A 19,553-nucleotide genomic window follows, 5' to 3' on the forward strand; every position below is an offset into this window, starting at 1 on the left:
TTATTAGAAAATTCAAAGAAAGAGAAAGATGGTCTAATGCTATCTCAAAATATTGAACTATTATGCAGGATGGTGTTCTGTTCCTCCAGCCTAAAAACAGGATTCCCGACCAGTCTAAACACTTACTGGCCTGCCCAAAAGCTCTAGTGGCAGAAGTCAAGAAGTTCTACAAAAAGCGAACAGAATAATTTCGCTCGAAACGATTTGTAAGCGCAGATTGTAGGTGTCGCTACAAATCATGAGAATAACATCAGTTAACGGTTAAACAAATTGTGTTACCTGGTATCTCTAACGCACGACGCGATGGTAATCCAGGTTGTTCCAGAAATATCTATCCTCTCGACCACGTAGTGGGTGACAGGCATTCCTCCGTCGTAAGTGGGCGGTTTCCAGGCCAGAGTGCACGTGTGCCTGGTGATGTCTGTGGCTTCAAGCGGTCCTTGGGGAGGTCCGGGTAATCCAGTAACTGTCACCGAGAAGGTGTCGGATACCTCTCCCGAGCTGTTCTTGATTGTCACTTTGTATGTTCCTGGAAAATTTTCAGTGTTAAATGTTCATGTATCCCGAAATTTGAAAATATACGAGCCGTGCGTTGGTTGTTTACTGCCTCTATAAGGATAGTCTATTAATTCACTTTTTCTTTCTATGTTCGTAATGTAGGGTATATGCTCATTTTACAGTAAAAGTATATCTTAAGAAAACCGGTAAAGATAGACGCATTTGTAGCACAGAGGGCTTATTTATGAATATATTTTTTATTCCAAAACTAATCATAATAATACATCCTGGAATTATTTATAGTCACTACTTCATCAGATTGATAAAGGCTATTATATATTTTATTTTCCCAAATAGACACTTTAAGACTAAGCTGTCCTTTTAACCGTGAAATATTTGCTTTAAAAATATTTTGAAAATCTTTGGTTAAAGGTTTAAAGTCGATATTTAAAACAAAAATATATTCTAACACGTGGAAATCACATTTAGGCTTCTCTCTCAATGTTAGCCGAAATACAATATTTTTTATCGAAGTTGTCACAAAAATCTTACCCATATCATCCTTAGTGATATCCTTGATGAAGATAAGGATGTAATCATCGAACACTGTGAACTTGAAGTGAACAGACTCGCTAAGTGAACGGCCATCTTTAGAGATAGTGACGTCAGCGGGCTGGTCTCCCGTGTACAGAATCTTGATCTTGGTGTTGTCATGCTCCGGCAAGTGCAAGTCTCCCGGCATTCGGGTAATCCTTGGTGGGCCTGGGAAATAGATTACTATTTAATTTCTATGTTTTTTTTTTCACTTCGTTACCTAAGAATTGGTTACATAAATTATTATTAGGCAACGGACGGCCTTATCGGTAACAAGCGATTTCTTCCAAGTAACTCTAGTATGAAAAAGAAATAAAGAATAGAAATACTTACTCAGTAAAGAACAAAAAGTACATACATAAAAGATAAAAAAACATTTAATTACTGTAACACTAGACTACTAATTAACAACTAAATCTAGGCAGAAGAGTAATGCTCAAAAAGAAGATTTTTAAATAAGTTTAAAGACCTGTCTAATTGATACACAGTAAAAGAAGAGTGACAATAGATATATGTTCCAAGATACTGATCTACTTCCTTAAAAAGGACCACACCCTTTAAATTAGAACTTAATGTTTATAAGTGAAAAATTAACTAGGAGTGTCAGTTCTGGAGAATTAAAGATAGAAGTGTTGTTAAACTCACTTCCAATCTTGAGATGGGCAGTACAGTAAATGTGTCCAATGGAGTTGAAGGCTTCGCAGGTGTAGTCGCCTTCGTCTGCTTCCGTCACCTCCAGGATGTTCAGGCGGAGGGTACCTTCGCGGGATTCCGCTATAAATCTGAAAAATATTAATACATTTTGAATACAAGACACGCTTCCCGAAACTACCTAATGTACAGAAATGGATAGGCACCAAAAGAAGGGAAGATACTAAAAGCGTTTTATTTCATTTAATGCTGTCGATTAGATGTAGATTCAGAGCAAATCAGTAAATAAATAAAAAAAATATAATATTTAGAAATACAAGTATAACTTCACTAACCTGGTACCAAGTACAACTTCCCGTCCACCCTTCATCCACCTGCCTGTAGGCAAGGGGCTGCCGGAGGCGACACACTCCAAAGTGAATGGTCTGCCCATGGGCACGTTGAGATGAGGCGCTAACTTCTTCAGCCATTCCGGCTTGGCTCCACCCACTTCTTCACCAGTCCTCACGGGCGTTGTGCAAGAGGATGGCTCCGATTTGCCTGTTATCAAAATTAGAGATAATGAAATAGATATTGCTTTTATTACAATTGACATTTTAAAAAGCTTACATAATTTTGACGATTATTTAAATGATATTAATAAGCCTTGGGATTCCAGTTCAAACAATTTGAATGACTCAAAACTTGACAATCAAAAAGAGTGTCGGAGAGTTTCTGGCCATTTCTGCTTGGCCACTCTGAACTAATACTATATCTAGATTTAAAATGGTCTCACCAGCAGAATTGACAGCAATGATCCTAAATTCGAAGTCTGCCTTCTCGCTGAGATTGAGGGCTGTGAAGCTGGTGTCCAGAACTGTGTAGTCATTACATTTGACCCAAACGGAGCTTGACAACTCGCGTCTTTCGATAATGTAGCCGCTGATACGTGCACCTGCGATCGTTAAGTTGATAAATTATGTATATGCGTATTTACCCGGCACGTTCTAGACCCAAAAACTCAACGGCGTTCGTCAGTCACAAAAGGATGATGAACTTGTCTGTTAGTAAAAATGATAAAGAAATAGACACAAAAATCTGAGGCCCAGACAAGGTTGTAGTGCCCTTGGTATAAGGTTGATTTTTAATGTTAATTAAATAAAATAAGTTACGAGGTCAGAAAAAAAATCTTTTTTTAAAAGGTTAATTTAATTTATTAAATACTTTTGCGGTTTTTTTATTATGTTTTAATTTATTTAATTTGATTATTATTATAGTTTTGTTTAACCTGTGTAAAAGATTATCAGCAACACCTTGTTCGTATTGTGAGTGAATAATTGAGGAAATAGACAATGGTCCGTTTATTGAGAAAGCTTACTACAAGCAGATCAATATGGGCAAAAGGGCTAATAAATAATAGAAGCCTCACCTCCATCATTAGCAGGTGCATCCCAAGCCACATCAACATAGTTCCTTCCGACTCGCAACACCCGAGGGTCCCTCGGAGCCGAAGGTGGTCCGGCACGTCCGCGTACTTTGAACACTTGCGACGTACTGGAGTATTTGCTGAAGCCAGCCGCGTTCTTAGCGCGCACGCGGAACTCATACTCGTGGCCGGGTTCCAGGTTGTATGCCTGGAAAAAGAAGAAACATTTATTGCGTATTAAACATTTATTTATTAAAAAAATTAATTTAAACTAAAACAATTCCTGTCTCTAGGTTCCTGTATCTCTGATTTGGGACCCACCCTTTGCTTTCTCAATGGAAGAGACTAATTTAATTTATTTTTTCAGATAACTGGAAATTAATAAAATCAGCTGAATTTTATTCGTAAACTATCCGATGGTCCGAATAAAATGAATATAGACAGATCTTTGAAAGATAAGAATATAATAGATAATAGAAAATTGGCAAATATTTTTAATTTAAATATTAATCAATTTATCAATGAAACTAAACTTCTAAGTATTTTGGACACATTCGTTCATTTTATTTTCAACAGATTAATATATATGATCATTCGTATGTTATCAAATTCGTACCTGATAATTGCAGTCCTTAACAAGATAGTCGGCGCTGGTCCAAATCTTATCCTGTACGTCTCTGTACTCGATCTTGTATCCTTGAATACGGGCCCCTCCGTCCGACCTCGGACGGTCCCAGATGACGGTAGCCGTCGAACCGTCCCAATCGGTGACACGTGGGACGCCTGGTGCGTCTGGTACCGTGAATGGGAACTGTGGAGCATGGGGTTATGGTGATTATTGTACGAATATAGAACATCAAATGATATCGATAACATTGATATTTTTTAAATCAAATAAGTCGATATAATTAAATAAGATTACGTAGGTATTTAGATCTTTTATCTTTAATTGCCTTATTTAAACGTAAATTAAATTCTAATATAAGGTTATTCCATAATAAGCATCGTGTATCGACGTTATTTCCATATAACAAAATACAGCTTAAATTGTGAACCTTCTTTTTCGGGCTTTTTGAAGTCAGTTAAAAAATACCGCACGGTCTAGTCTACATTTTTTAAGTGTCTGTACATTATAGTAAATTTAGTCAACATAATATACTTTTGTATAAACTAGATTGAAGTCGCACTCTCTTTAGTGACCTTTATTGTACGAAAAAAAATATTAAAAGATATTGATGCGTATGTTTTCGAGTAAGTAAGTAAAAAATAATAAATACCTTAGCAATAACATGGTCATCCATAGTAAGCGGCTCTGAAACACCGTACTGGTTCTCAGCGCGCACTCTGAACAGGTACTTGCGTTCTGGCTCCAGGCCCATCACGTTGTAATGGCAGCCTCGGACGAAGGATGAGATCTTTGACCACACCTACGTAAGAAATACAACATTACTAAGGCAAAGGCAGTCTGGAAACATCTGGGAGATAATCAAACCGAGAGATTTAAATATCAAAAAAGTAATGTAATTCTCTAAATGTAAGTAAATCAATTCCAAATAATTTATTTTAATTTTCTATTTAATAATTTACAATATTATTATTTTACTATGTATATTTGTCTGTTGGTAATAGATTACTTTAAATTTTAGTCAGTTATTAATGTTTGGTTATGTTGAAAAACTTGAGTCCAACTTCTCTACCCGTATTTCCGATACTCATATTATAACAATTAGTAGTTCTGTATGTTTTAATAAATTGTTGTAATGCTACATTATCTCTGAATAACATAGCTTTAATTTTTGGAAATGAATGTCCAGACGTACAAAACCGGGACAGGTCTTTAGGAATTATTATAACCGATAATAATTTATTAACAGTAATTATTAAAAAAGTACGTTTTTGACCTATATTGGTTGTATCAATTCTCTACATTAACTTACGCCAGTATTATCCATCTTCTCCACGATATAGTTGGTAATTGGCGATCCGCCATCATCTAGCGGCACTTTCCAGGACACGGTACAAGTGTCCGGTGTGATGTCCGACGCTTCCATTGGACCCACTGGTGGGGATGGTCTGTCTACAACTAGAACCTAAAAAATATATAATTTAAACATTCCATTCTTGCGTAAGTCTTATTTGAATCCATGGTATCACAACTGGTGGTCACAAATGGTATTAGTTCATTTTGCTTTTCTAGGTTTCCTAGGTTTTCTAGGTCTTAGGCTTGGCTAATTAATGCCTGAAGCGGTTAATGAACATGTGATTGCACGTAGAGACTTAACACTTTTCAATATCAAAAACTTCTGTTGGTAATTCAATAACCTGAGATTAAATATTTTGGTAATTTAAAAGTAAGATTAACAAAATTCTAAAAAGCGTTTTTAGTACATACCCTGCAGGTTCCACTGTCTGATCCCTCAGAGTTAACAAGTTTGACGGTGTATGAGCCAGTGTCTGATCTCTTTGCGCTCGAATTGTAGAAGACAGTGTCGATGTCGGATGTGACGAAACGAATGCGGTGATCTGGGAAGACTTCATCGTTGTTCACGATCCATGATACCTGGGGATGTGTTTGGAATATTCATACTGATATTGCGACTCGAATAATCGGTTCGTAATGAAAGAATAAAATTAAGAAAGAACTTCAAGCATAGTTTTAGACTTTAGATGAAAATCTATAAGTTAATGGATATATTTAATTGAAATCGAGTCCATTTACTTATTTATTTATTTATTTCCATTAAAATTACTATTAATAAACAAGCTAACCTTCGGTCTGGGATTGCCAGTGAATGGCACGGTGATCTTAATTTCTTCCCCTGCGATAACTGTGATGTCGCGTAGACTAAGGTCGCTTGTGATTTTAGGTGCGTTGGGCGGCGCACACGCACGTATCGCATCTGAACTGGCGGAGTATGGTCCTTGGCCTGCCGCATTAACTGCCGCCACTCTGAATTCGTATTCATGATTCTCTATTAATCCTGTGACTTTGTAAGTCGTGTCTGGAATGTGTGCGTGGGACGCCTTCGTCCACTTGTCCTCGGTTATCAGTCTCTTTTCAAGAATGTAACCAGTGATCGGTGATCCTCCATCGTGACGTGGTTTGTTCCATGTGAGTGTGATTGAGGATTCCGTGGTTTCCACGGAGCTTGGAGCTCCGGGTGCTCCTGGTGGATCGAAGGGATGTCTGGCTCTGATCGGCTCGAGGGTTTGAGCCGGTTCAGATTGTCCATATTGGTTCTCAGCCATTACACGGAACTCGTAACTCCTGCCAACCGAAAGGTTCTTCACCCGTAAGAACGGTGTTGTGACGTACCCGGATACCTTCGTCCAAGTTGGAGTGCGAGCTTCGCGCTTCTCAACGACATAGTTTGTGATTTCACCACCGCCGTTGTCTTTCGGTGGGTTCCAGTATAAAGTGAGAGCTTCACCCTCAAACTCATCCGCGCGCAGGTTTTCTGGTTTTCCAGGTCTGTCGAGAACGCGAACGTTGATTGTAGCAGTGTCGTATCCTGATGGGTTTCGCAGTTGTAAGCGATACTGTCCACCGTCTGATCTCTTAGCGTTTTTGACGACGAGAGAGGCCGATTCTGGGGTAATTTTTTGGAATATTCTTGAATCTCCATCGACGTCAAGAAGGTTGTCCTCAGCGAACCAAGACGCCGTCGGCTGAGGGTATCCAGTGTATGGCACGTGGATGGAGAAGTCTTCTCCAGCTCGTACAGTAATGTCTCGGACACCTCCAAGATCCATGCATGGCTTGTTAGGCTGTTCAGCGATGACGATATCCGATGTCGGTTTGCTGGGTTCAGATTTGCCAACTTCATTGACTGCGATGAGTCTGAATTGGTATTCTTCTCCTTCCTTAAGATTAGGTACTGTGTGCACCAAGCTCGGGATAGGCGTATCGTTGACGTCCTTCCAGTCCTTATCGCCCTTGGCTTTTTGTTGAATGATGTATCCCTTGAGTTTGGATCCACCATCGCTCTTTGGTGGCCTCCACGATAACGTAACAGAGTCTTTAGTAACTCTGTCAGGCTTAGGAGGTTCAGGAGTGCTAGGTTTGAGTCTCTGTGTTTCAGCAACAATCGAGTCGGTGGGTTTACTGGGTTTACCGGGTCCGGCTTCGTTAACAGCAATTACGCGGAATTCATAGCGGTTGCCTTCACGTAAGTCTTGGACGGTGTAGCAAGTGTTGGGAGTTGGGTAGTTATTGACCTTCACCCATTCGCCTCCTCGTTCTCTCTTTTCAACATAGTATCCTGTGATAGGCTTTCCACCGGTGTTCTTCGGTGGCTCCCATTCTAGAGAACAGCTGTTTGCACTGTAGCCTGTGATTCGAGGTGTGTCAGGCGCATCTGGCGGGTCGTATGGCGATTTAGCAATGATAGGTTTGCTTTCTAGCGGCTCTGAGATACCATATAAGTTCTCAGCGCGTATTCTAAATACATATTTCTTGCCCTCTGTCAGATTCTTAACATTGAACGAGCATTTGGGACAGAAACCAGCTACTGTACGCCAGTCATTGACGCCGAATTCAGCGACTTCAACGATGTAGCCAGTGATTTCACTGCCACCATCGTCTGATGGCGGGTTCCACGTCAAACTGATAGTGTCATGAGTGACCGGTGTACAAGAAAGTGGTCCCTTGGGTGGTCCAGGTTTATCGACAACAATTACTTCAATATCAGCCGAATCCTTGCCGTGTTCATTTGAAGCCGTAATTGTGTATTTTCCAGCATCATCTCGTGTAGATTTTTCAATACAAAGCCTAGTAAGATCAGCTTTTGTCTCAGAAGACAGTCTATGTGAAGGTACAAGCGGAATGGATCCCTTAGTCCAAGAGATGGTCGGTGTTGGTGCACCGGCAATTGGAATGTTAATATTAATCGGTTCTCCCGCTCGCACTTTAATCTTACGTCCAATCAGGTGGTCTAAGCTTAGTTTAGGTTTCTCTTTCATTGGTTTAGCGATAAATACGTTAGACTCATCTGAAGGTTGACCAGCACCAGCAGCGTTAACGGCAGATACTCTGTATTCATACTGGTGGCCTTCTTGTACTCTGTCGTCCTTATATTCATTGAATCGCACGGGTTCTCGGTTTACTTTAATCCAGCGGCCCGTCGCCTTGTCTCGTCTTTCAACGTCGTAGCCCAGTATGTTTGATCCTCCATTTGAAATTGGTGACGACCATTTGATCTTAATGTGATCTTTGTCAGCCGACAAAAGCTCTGGTTTTCCAGGCTTGCCGGGGACCGTGTATTGGTTCTTGGCTACTACAGCCCTATCTGTTACCAAGGGCTCTGAACGTCCTTGTAAGTTCTCAGCGAACACTCTGAATTCATACTTTGTGCCTTCGGCCAGTCTGGGTACTGTAGCGTGGGTGTTACGTGGGTTAATATACGTGACAGCCGGCACCCAGCCACCGCCGTGAGTCAAATCTCTCTTTTCGATAACATAAGCTGTCAGTTCACTACCACCGTTATCTTTAGGTGCGTTCCAAGATAATGTAACAGATTGAGCAGTGATTTCTTCATATTCAAATTGTGGTTGCGGAGGTCCAGGTACATCCAGAACTATTAACTCAAAGCTGCCTTCATCAGATCCAGAGTCATTCTTGAGTGACAGGTGGTATTTTCCTGCGTCAGATCGTTTACAGTTCACTGTGTGAATAATTGTGTGATGACCGACAGAGGTAACCGTAGTTCTTTCGTTAGTAACGACTGGTTTGCCGTCACATGTCCATTTGACTTCAGGAATCGGTTCACCAATAAAGTCAACATCCAAGTGGAAGATAAGACCAGCTTTGATGCTGACTTCTTTGAGCGGGGTAAGAATCTTTGGTGCGACAAATCTGTCTTTAGCAGTGATAATATCTGATGGTTCACTAGGTTCAGACTGTCCCGCTTGGTTGACCGCGATGACCCTGAACTCGTAATCTTGTCCTTCTACTAAATCAGGAACCGTAGCTTTGTTCTTGTTAGCTGGGACGTGAGCCGCGTTAACCCAGTAGGGACTGCCCTTTTCTTTCTTCTGAATGATGTATCCGGTGATCGGCGAGCCACCATCAGATTTCGGCGGAGTCCATTCCAAGTCAACGTGGTTCTTACTCCAGTCTGTAGCTTGAGGTTTGCCCGGAGCGGTCGGTTCATCGAATTCATTCTTAGCAACAATGGCACGATCTAATTCTAAGGGCTCAGATTGTCCTATTGCGTTTACTGCGCTAACTCGGAACAAATATTCCTTCTTGTGAATGAGTCTAGTAACTTGGTGTGATAAGAAGGTGCTCATGCCGGCATCTGACCAGGTACCGCGAGACAGGTCCATCTTCTCGATGACGTAATGCAAGATGGGAGAGCCGCCGTCGTCGAGTGGTACTTTCCATGACAACGAGCAGGAATCTTTGGTAATGTCCGCTACGACTAAAGGTTTCTCGGGCCTCGACGGTTTATCTAATACAATAACTTGGGCAGAGGCTGAGCAGACTCCGAGGTCATTTTTGAGAGTCAATTTATAAACGCCTCCATCTGTGCGGACGGAGAATGGAATGTCTAGTATGACCCTGTTATGAAGGACTTGAATATCGATTCTGTCAGAGGGTTGAACGGGTTTACCGTTGATCTGCCATTCGACCGTGGGCTTCGGAGAGGCCTCTATCGGAATTTCGTATTGAATTCTCTGTCCGGCCTTGACAGTCTTGTCACAAAGAAGGTGTTTGTCGAAAGTCGGTGCACAGAATCGCGCTTTAGCCACTTGAGGGGTAGATGCATCGCTCGGTTCACCGTTTCCAGCTTTGTTGACGGCGATGACTCTGAACTCATACTCTTCGCCTTCTTGCAATCCGGGAACAGTTGCCGTCGTTTTGTTGCCGGGGACGGTTGCAGCGACCTCCCACGGCCCGTATTTCTTTCTCGCTTCGATGACGTAGCCGGTGATGGGAGATCCGCCATCTTTTTTGGGCGGGACCCATTCGATATCCATGTGATCTTTGTCCCAGTCTTTGACGACAGGAGTTCCAGGCTTGTCGGGCGTACCGTAGGGATCTTTAGCGGTGATCGGCTCGGTGCCGACCAATGGCTGAGATTCTCCTTGCTTGTTGACAGCGCGGACGCGGAAGTTGTAATCGTGTCCTTCAATCAAGTGATCGATACGAATGTGACAGCCTTGGACTTCACCGGCTGGAATCCAGCGCAGGTTTTCTTGATCCATCTTCTCGATAACGTAGTGTGTAATCTCGCAGCCACCGTCGTCTTTAGGCGGCCTCCATCTTAGTGAGCAACCGTTCTTTGTAATATCATCGGCCCGCAACGGTCCTTCAGGAGCCGTCGGGACGTCCATGACGAGGATTTTGACTGTGGCTGAATCGGTTCCGTTGATATTCTTGGCTTTAAGCGTGTATATTCCTGTGTCTGCACGTTTAGCGTCTACCACCCTGATTTTAGACGAATGATCGTCATTGACGATCTTAACTCTGTCCGCATTGTAAACGAGATTTGATTCGTGAAGCCATTCTTTCGTGGGTGTCGGTTCTCCGATAACTGGAACGTCCAATTCAAAGTTTTGTCCCACTTTGATTTTGATATCGAACATAAAGTTTCTGTCGATCTTGGGAGGCAGGTTTTTAGGCCTCGCAAGGTGTGGCGCCGTTCCGTCACTGGGTTCACCTTTGCCAGCCTTGTTTACGGCACGAATTCTGAACTCGTAGGTGTTGCCTTCGATCAGGTCGGGAACTTTACCAGATGTAACGTCACCCTCGATCTAAAAGTAAACAATGTAAAGTATGAGGGTCAATTATCAGTAATATCCAATTTATATTTAATTGAATAAAAATATATTTTACTTAACAAATGTGTAAAAAGTAAAAAAGTGTGAAGCTACCTGTGCACATTCTTCCCAGTCTGGCGCAAATCTATCTTTCTTCTCGATAACATATCCAGTAATGGGAGCACCGCCATCGCTGTCTGGTCTAGTCCAGTCCAGTTCCACAAAGTCTTTGTCGAAGTCCTTGATCCTGGGCGTTCCAGGCTTGCCTGCGACATCGAAGGGATTCTTGGCCTCTGTTGCATGCGGTGTCGTTAATGGCTCTGATTTTCCTTGCCTGTAACAAGTTACATAAAAAATATAATATAAGCCACGTATACGACATTAAAGATATCTGACCACAAATTTTACTGTATTAAATTCATATTTGACAAATCTTAAATTTTATTGTATTAAATTCATATTTGACAATTATTTATTTTAAACATATCATCATAATTTTTGTGATTTTTTAAGGCTTTTTTTTGTTTTATTCCTGACGATGGCATAATATTTATTTACCTATTAACAGCTCGGACCCTGAACTTGTACTTGTGTCCAGGTTGTAATCCGTCAACTGCCAAGTTAGTCGTGGGTCCATCGGTTTCTCCGGCGTTTACCCATCTTCCGGTGGCTTCATCCATCCTCTCGACGATGTACTTCTCTATGGGTTGACCACCGTCGTCTCCTGGTGGGTTCCATGATAGCTTAGCACCGTTTGCATGGACGTCGGAGACCTGATAGCAAAAAAAATGTGGCGTCAGAATTGTTAATTAACATAATTCACCGAGTTGAAAAGTTCTTCGATATTGGAACAAGAAAATGTTACCTTAAGTGGTCCTCCAGGCGGGCTGGGCACGTCCAGCACAATGACTTCCACTTCAGCGACATCTTTGCCGTTGACGTTTTCAGCAGTAATTGTGTATTTCCCGCTATCGCCTCTTCTCGCCGCTTTGCAGGTTATTTTGGTGTTATAGTCCGAATGCTGTACTTTAACATCACCGCTCGATTTAACTTCCCGCTTGCCCAAGAACCATTTGGTTTCAGGCATTGGTTCTCCAGATACCTGTTTTATTATTCATTAGAAATTATTTCATTATGTTACAAAAGTTGTGTCTCTCAATTATATTTTATAAAGGTATTAAAACAAATTGTGCTTCAAGTTTCTGAAACGGTTATCATCTCTTATAAAGCATAATAAAATATAACTGTACTTATGCAATTCAAAGTCAACTCACCTTAACGTCAAAGGCAAACTTCTGTCCAACCTTGATCTTGATATCAATGAGGTTGGTCCTGTCAATCTTAGGGGCCAGATTTCTGGGTTTGGCCACAATCGGGTGGGTACTGTCGCTTGGCACTCCCGGACCAGCCTTGTTGACCGCACGGACTCTGCAATTAAGCAATCAAAATATACCCACTTTATCACCTTGAGGCTTGGCTACTTACCATAACCATACCTTTACATGAAAATAATGAAAATATATAATAGTCCAATATAAAACTCAAAAAAGTGCGTACGTACAAACTACACATGTCACAAGTAAAACTAAGTAAGGTTAAAGCCCCAATAGATGATCATGTACCAGTATGTGATCACTCCATGTATTTGTATATTCACACTGTTTACACTGTATAGGTGTAAATGATAATATAAATCTCCCGTTTCTTCGGTAAAACCGTTCCGTAACCATTTTTAAAGAAGTTTCACATCAAAATTAATTTGAAAAGAACTCACCGGAACTCATAAGTCTGTCCTTCGACCAGGTCAGGAACAGTGCAGTTTGTCTTATCAGCAGGAACTTCCAACGCCTTCTCCCAGTTTCCGAACTTGTCCTTCTTCTCCACGATGTATCCTTCAACGGGAGCTCCACCATCTTCGGTGGGCGGAGTCCATTTGAGGTCCACGTGGTCCTTGTCCCAGTCGGTCACTGACGGCGTTCCAGGTGCACCTTTAAAGACGGGATTTTTATAAAATATATTTTCAATCATTTGAAGACTATTAAACTCTAGAAAAAAATAAATGGTTTCCCATCTATTTTCCAATCCATCTAATTCACTCACCAGGTTCATCATACGGGTTCTTAGCAACAATGCTAGTCTCCGAGACTAATGGTTCAGATTCTCCTTCCGAGTTGACCGCCGCTACTCTAAACTGGTACTCTTTGCCAGGTGTCAGGTTTGTGACATCACATTCTGAAAGCACATTTTAATTATTACGTTTTTTTTCGAAAAATGGTATAATATTATAGGTATGGTATATATAGTTAAAGTTTAACAAAATGCTTTAATTATCATATATCTGAAACAGAATGTACTAAGATTATTACAGAATTTCATTAATTTTAATAGAATTAGTACTATCATTATAATTTTGTTAGAAACGGCTTCGAATGGCTTCGTAAAGAGAAAGGGTAAATTTTTATATAAAGATTTAAAATATAGCGGTGACTTATAAGAGATTACTTACTTGGTTCATCAGATCTAGCACAAGGTACCCAGACGCCAGTCTCGGTGTCCAGTTTGTCGATCTGGTAATATTCGATCGGAGCTCCACCATCGTCCTTCGGCCTCTTCCACTTCAGGGTAGCGCCGTCCTTGTGAACGTCCGATATCTATAACATTGAAAAAATTAAATTATTATTTAAAGTTGAATCAGAAATAAAACAATAATTTTGAATTTGAAACCTAGCAAACCTATTAGCACAAAAAAAAAGAAAAAGGTACCTACGTATAAAGTACTATACACTAGTTAAAACTACAATCAAGCATAATATAACTCCTGAGAGCTCTGCACATTGGAATAAAATATTATAAAAATAACTACTACTAAAAGTCAAAGATGTGGTTTTGAATAACTGTATTCGATAAACGCATATTATGAATTTAAAATATGACACGAACCTGTAAAGGTCCCTCTGGCTTCATTGGCTTGTCGGTGACCAACACATTGATAGTGACAGTGTCTTTTCCACTGGAATTGGCCGCCGTCACGGTGTATTCCCCGGTATCGTCCCTTCTCACAGGCCGTACTATCAGTTTCGTGAAGTACTCCGGTGAGTCGATTGTCACAGCCTTGGATGAGCGCAGTGGCATGTTCTGGTATCTGTTGTGAGAAAATATAATTATTTTAAAGATTTTTAACAGAACACCTGGGTTCGATCGTATACTCTTATGAAATGCCTTAGCTTGCAAATCATTTTTGGGGTTTAGTTACAAAAACCTTCGGCCAACCTTTAATAGCAGCATAGTTATCCATAGTTGTTCTTATAAAAACTCGTTGGTATGTGTTATAAATTACGGGTAATAAAATAATATCACTTTACCTCCATTCCACAGCCGGAGCTGGTTCTCCAGTGATGGCGGCTTCCAACTTAAGAGTGGATCCGGCAGACAGGGTCACGTCGCGAAGGTAGCGCCTGTCGATCTTCGGAGCGAGGAATCGCGGTTTAGCCACGAAGTTTTTACTGGACTCCGAAGGCTTGCTCTGGCCAGCCTTGTTTATTGCGATCACGCGGAACTGGTATTCGTTACCTTCGATCAAGCTGGAAATCAAATTTCATCAATATTATTATAAAATCCGCCAAAAAACAGGCTAATAAAAACCACCAAGCATATGTCAACTAGAGTAAGTCTGCTGTAAAATTGTGTCATTGAGTTGGAAAAATTTAAAATAATTTTTATTCTACTTTTATACTGGTAGTAGAAGAGTAGAATATAATACTACCAATTATAATAATTCAATTGGAGACAATACGAATGTATTAGGTATTATGATAGTAAAAAAGTTATCCAGCGAGAAAAAAAAATTAGTAAAAAAATGTAAAACTATAAAATATTTTTTTTTTGTTGCCAAGAGTCATTAGTTGATAGCTTCTCGAGAATTGTATCGTAGAAAAAACTTTACCCGTTAATAGTAGCAGCTGGGTTAGGCGTATGCGTCTCAACAGCCTTTTCCCATAACGGGCTGTATTTGTCCTTCATCTCCACGATGTAACCAATGACCGGTGACCCTCCATCGGAAACAGGAGGCTCCCACTTGAGGTCCACGTGGTTGGCCGACCAGTCGTCTGGCACTGGCGCAGATGGTGCTTCTGGGACAGCTGTAAATAAAACATGTTTTTACAGCTATCCAGAGATGTGATTAGATAATATTAAATGTTGAATTAATTTTAGTCTGAAATTCGATACTTATCCAGAGATAGACATTTATAATAGATAGATAGATAGATATCCGCTAGTTTCATTTGAAAAGTCTAAAATTGGAAGTGTTATATTTTGATTTTTTTTAAACATTTTCTTTATCATAATGTATTTTTGGAAATTAAACCTTTAACATATACTGTAGATATAATATAGATGTGGGGAACTTGTATAAAAAATAATAAATATTCCCCTTACTAAATGGATCCTTCGCAACAATAGGTCCGAAGGTTTCGAGAGGTTCAGACTCGCCCTCCTTGTTGATCGCCTTCACTCGGAACTTGTACTCGTGGCCAGGTGTTAATCCGTCAACCTGCAAATGTTAATAGAAACTATGATTATCAGTCTTCTGAACCTTGCAAACAAAATAACTAGCCAACCCAGAGTAGTCAATATTTGTCCTATATACATTCAGTTCAAAGAATATAATATATATTTGCTAGCAGCTCCAAATTTTTTGCTGAAAACATATATTTAAAATTTCTTGTAATATTTAAACCATTCTTTTTCGTGGTTGCTGTCAACTTATTGGGGTGATAGCGTACGCAGTATGCGTTCTGTCCAGCTCTAACGCGTTTTGGCCTCACCTATATTACGTCATCGCGTTAGGTTTATTTTCGTTTCGGAATTTCTTGATTCGGTCGCAGCGCTCATAGCCCGCGACAAAATCTATGCAATAGTTTAAAAAATCTTACCTCCATCTCGGGAACATTGCCAATAGTCTTCCCGACTGGCAGCCAAGTGCCGGTTTCTGTGTCGTACTTCTCCACCAGATAGGCCTCGATGGGTTCGCCTCCGTCATCTTTAGGTCTCTTCCACTTCAGCGTACATCCTTCTTTGTGAATGTCTGACACTTCTAATGGTCCTTCGGGTTTATCCGGCTTGCCTGTAAAAAATATAACATTTTTTATATTTATTTAACTTAAATTAATTAAACTTAATCAAACATTCATTGGAATGCAAATCTCGACAATAAAAATATGGTTTTACAATAGAAAAATATAAATTCTAGATATGTTGCCTACGCCCACCTTCAAAAACTTGATCGTGTTATATTTTTATTCAAAACATGAACTATCTTCGCTGGGACAAAACTAATAGTAAAAGACTTACCAACAACAGTAATTTCAACTTCGGCCGTGTCTGATCCGTACTTGTTGACCGCCTGGATCTTGTATACGCCGGAATCCTTTCTTCGCGGACTTGAATGCTGGTACTTGCTCATATACGGAACATTAACCACTATAAAAAAACAAAGTGACGGTAAAAAAACTGTTTTATAATAATTTCTTTCTGTACTGGGAATAACACAAACACGTTTTTCCGAAAAGTATCAATTGACAAACAAATATATTTTTCTGATACTTATATTTTTTAAGTTTACAGATGAGATAAATATTGTTGTGTAGAACTTACGTTTAAGTCCGTTACCGCTAGTGACCATCTTTCCGTTGAGAGACCAAGCGACATCTGGTGGTGGTTCACCGGAAACTTTAACGTCCAATGAGATAGGTTCGCCTTCACGTACTTTGATGGCACGTAAACTACGGCGGTCGATCTTTGGTGCCACTGACAAAATAATCAAATATTTCAAAATATCGTTTTCACTAATAAAAACCGTTCCCAGCTCATACCTAACAAAGTTATATAAATATATGTGTTTTTTGCGTCTAAGATATATTTACATTAATAAACTTAAACATCCAACATAAAAAATAAATTACCTCAATTGTATGGTTTTTATTGAAGTAATTATTTGTCTTTATTAACACAGCGTAACCGGAGTAAGTTTAGCGGAAAGAGTTAGACTATGTTTATGAATATGGATGTTTAATTGTATTGATATAAATGTACATACACTTAGGGCCTGTTTCACAATGTATGGATAAAGTGCCAAATAGCTATGCAACACATAAATTATTCGAAAATTAACAGTTCCAAATAATATACTTGGTATTTCATGACGAATAGCGCTATCTGACAGTCGTGAAACGCAAAAATCCTGTTTCTCCTACAAATAAATAACAAATAGCTTATTTGGAACTTATCCGGACATTGTGAAACAGGCCCTTAATATAGATATTATAAAAGTCTTCATCATCCAATTAAACCGATTGAAAATCTTCATAGATTTTACTCACATCTCCTAGGTTTGCAGGTAACAGATTTGCTGGCATCGCTAGGTTCACCAGGACCAGCCTCGTTAACAGCTCGCACCCTGAACTCGTATTCGGTGCCTTCGTCCAAGTTACCCACTGTGGCTTTTTCGTTGTCATTAGGACCGACCTGGGAATGTCAGATTCGGTAAAACGAAACGTAGTAAAATTGTACTTATAACCTATATAGTTAGATATTTTTAAGTTATATACCAGAAACGCAGATTTTATCCATTCAGACAGTATATATCAGTACTATCTTAAAAAAAATATCCGAGCGTAAATCGCTGGATTCTACATTAAGACACCAATTGGGAGTATATTGTGTATCTCTTCCGTTTCAACATTAAATAAATGACTAACCTCACAAGCCTTGACCCATTTGGGCGATCCAACTTCCCGTTTCTCAATAATGTACCCAGTGATGGGTGCACCTCCATCTTTAATAGGCTTCTGCCATTTGAGGTCAACATGATCTTTGTCCCAGTCGACCACTTCCGGTGTTCCGGGCTTGCCGGGCTCATCTGGAAACGGCATTATTTTTAGGTGCCTGAATCTTAAGCATTAAATCTTTGTTACGAATAAAAAATTATTTGACTTCTCTCGAAGACGAGACAACTTGTAATTTATAACAAAAATTTACTAACCGAACGGATTCTTCGCAATGATGGAGTGGTCTGCTTCCAATGGTTCTGAAACGCCTTCATTATTGACAGCAGAAACTCTGAACTTGTATTCATGTCCTGGAACCAGGTTCTCAATTTCAGCCTTCGGTTCCTTAGTCTTGAGGGCTGGCAGCCATCTGCCGGTTTCTGTATCGAGCTTCTCGACCAAGTAGTGATCGATCGGAGCACCACCGTCGTCCAACGGGGCGTTCCATTTGAGCGTACAGCCTTCTTTGTGTACGTCCGAAATCTGGAAATAGAAAGAGATATTTGTAAGTAAAGAAATAACTGGTTAAGTTTCCCAAATATATGCTTTTACAAAATTTAAAAGTTGTTATTCCGAATTCACTGCTTTTGGTGATAAATCCAGATAAAATCACAAAGCACATAATAATTATGACGAATAGGATTTCCTATCTAAAGAGATCTACGTATTTGGCGTGTAAAATGAAAGTTGTTAGTATGTGGCTACATTATTAGACGAACATCCTCATTTAGCAAAAAAAAAAAATACACTCCGAAGAAAAATATTTTTTTAAAAGAAAATAAAATTTTATGGTTTTTCTTTTTTTTTTCACCTATAAATACTTGCAAAATGCATTCTTTTTGAAAAAAAAATTGTCGCCTTATTTATGTACAATTATTTATGGACTTTTTAATGTGGGGGCACTAGCAATAGATGAAGGCGCTAGCAATTTTGTCACAACCTATTTCTTTCATGAAAAGCATTGTACATGCAACAAATGCTTGGATCTTATCCGTAAATTCATATCTCAATTAGGATAACAAAACCAAATAACTCAATCCCAATCATAATTGAAAACACAACTACTAATTTTATTTAATACAAGCAGAACAGATAAGCTTGCTCACTTTAAGCGGTCCTTCGGGTTTAGCTGGCACATCCAATACGATGACTTGTATGGAGGCCTCGTCCTTTCCGCTGCTGTTCTCCGCCTTCAGCACGTACGTGCCGCTGTGCTTGCGAGACGCGATGATCACCGATAACTTGGTCCTGTAGTCTTCCACGTCCACCGTGAGATCGTCTCGTGTTGACAGACGCTCTTTGTTCTGGAACCTATAAACACCACATGATTTTACTGACAATCACAAATCGCAACCATGAACTTCAGTAGAAGTAATATTAACTTGGAAGGGCAGATAAGGTAATTGTTTGAATAAAATAGTTACAAGTGATATTGAAAGAAAGAGTTTGTGTAGTGCACTACAAAGTTGAAAATTAAAATACGGGTCTTTAATAATTTAAAAGATATACATAAACTATTTAGTACTTGTAGTAGTTATTACTTATTTAGTAATTTATTTTAACAATAAACGCCTCAATTATGAGAGTCTTTCTAGCAACTTCGATTTTGATCCCTTTAGAGTAGAGACTCTTGGGCCATGGGGTTCAAGTGCACAGGCGCTAATTATAGACTTAATTTGGCGGCGGTTGGATAGAACCGGTGACCCTACTCTGTAGGGTATTCCACGCCCAACGAATAAGTATCGCAATATCTCTCTCTTTAGTCGGCAGCTCATTTCTGAGCATCGTGGTCAGCAACGAAACATTTAGCGCGG

General features: G+C 39.9%; 1 protein-coding gene across 43 annotated transcripts in view; it reads right to left on the bottom strand.

Annotated features, from left to right (window-relative positions):
- Positions 1–19,553, bottom strand: part of LOC110994581 (twitchin) — a 107,414-nt gene that overhangs the window by 13,262 nt on the left and 74,599 nt on the right. For all 43 annotated transcript variants that reach the window (XM_045632150.1, XM_045632190.1, XM_045632188.1 and 40 more), the window contains 29 exons: positions 18,846–19,050; positions 17,955–18,222; positions 17,671–17,831; positions 17,293–17,437; positions 16,568–16,720; positions 16,265–16,393; positions 15,847–16,037; positions 15,350–15,464; positions 14,856–15,051; positions 14,275–14,493; positions 13,853–14,054; positions 13,419–13,563; positions 13,013–13,144; positions 12,687–12,900; positions 12,187–12,340; positions 11,778–12,014; positions 11,471–11,685; positions 11,027–11,246; positions 5,918–10,906; positions 5,541–5,708; positions 5,086–5,238; positions 4,426–4,575; positions 3,765–3,959; positions 3,152–3,356; positions 2,519–2,677; positions 2,079–2,283; positions 1,738–1,874; positions 1,051–1,260; positions 280–529 (listed from right to left, as the gene is read on the bottom strand). In XM_045632150.1, coding sequence (XP_045488106.1) covers positions 280–529; positions 1,051–1,260; positions 1,738–1,874; positions 2,079–2,283; positions 2,519–2,677; positions 3,152–3,356; positions 3,765–3,959; positions 4,426–4,575; positions 5,086–5,238; positions 5,541–5,708; positions 5,918–10,906; positions 11,027–11,246; positions 11,471–11,685; positions 11,778–12,014; positions 12,187–12,340; positions 12,687–12,900; positions 13,013–13,144; positions 13,419–13,563; positions 13,853–14,054; positions 14,275–14,493; positions 14,856–15,051; positions 15,350–15,464; positions 15,847–16,037; positions 16,265–16,393; positions 16,568–16,720; positions 17,293–17,437; positions 17,671–17,831; positions 17,955–18,222; positions 18,846–19,050 — 10,122 coding nt within the window. The remainder of the gene's footprint in view (positions 1–279; positions 530–1,050; positions 1,261–1,737; positions 1,875–2,078; positions 2,284–2,518; positions 2,678–3,151; positions 3,357–3,764; positions 3,960–4,425; positions 4,576–5,085; positions 5,239–5,540; positions 5,709–5,917; positions 10,907–11,026; positions 11,247–11,470; positions 11,686–11,777; positions 12,015–12,186; positions 12,341–12,686; positions 12,901–13,012; positions 13,145–13,418; positions 13,564–13,852; positions 14,055–14,274; positions 14,494–14,855; positions 15,052–15,349; positions 15,465–15,846; positions 16,038–16,264; positions 16,394–16,567; positions 16,721–17,292; positions 17,438–17,670; positions 17,832–17,954; positions 18,223–18,845; positions 19,051–19,553) is intronic.

The sequence above is a fragment of the Pieris rapae genome, chromosome 18 (genome assembly GCF_905147795.1).
Source record: "Pieris rapae chromosome 18, ilPieRapa1.1, whole genome shotgun sequence".
Taxonomy (NCBI): Eukaryota; Metazoa; Arthropoda; class Insecta; order Lepidoptera; family Pieridae; genus Pieris; species Pieris rapae.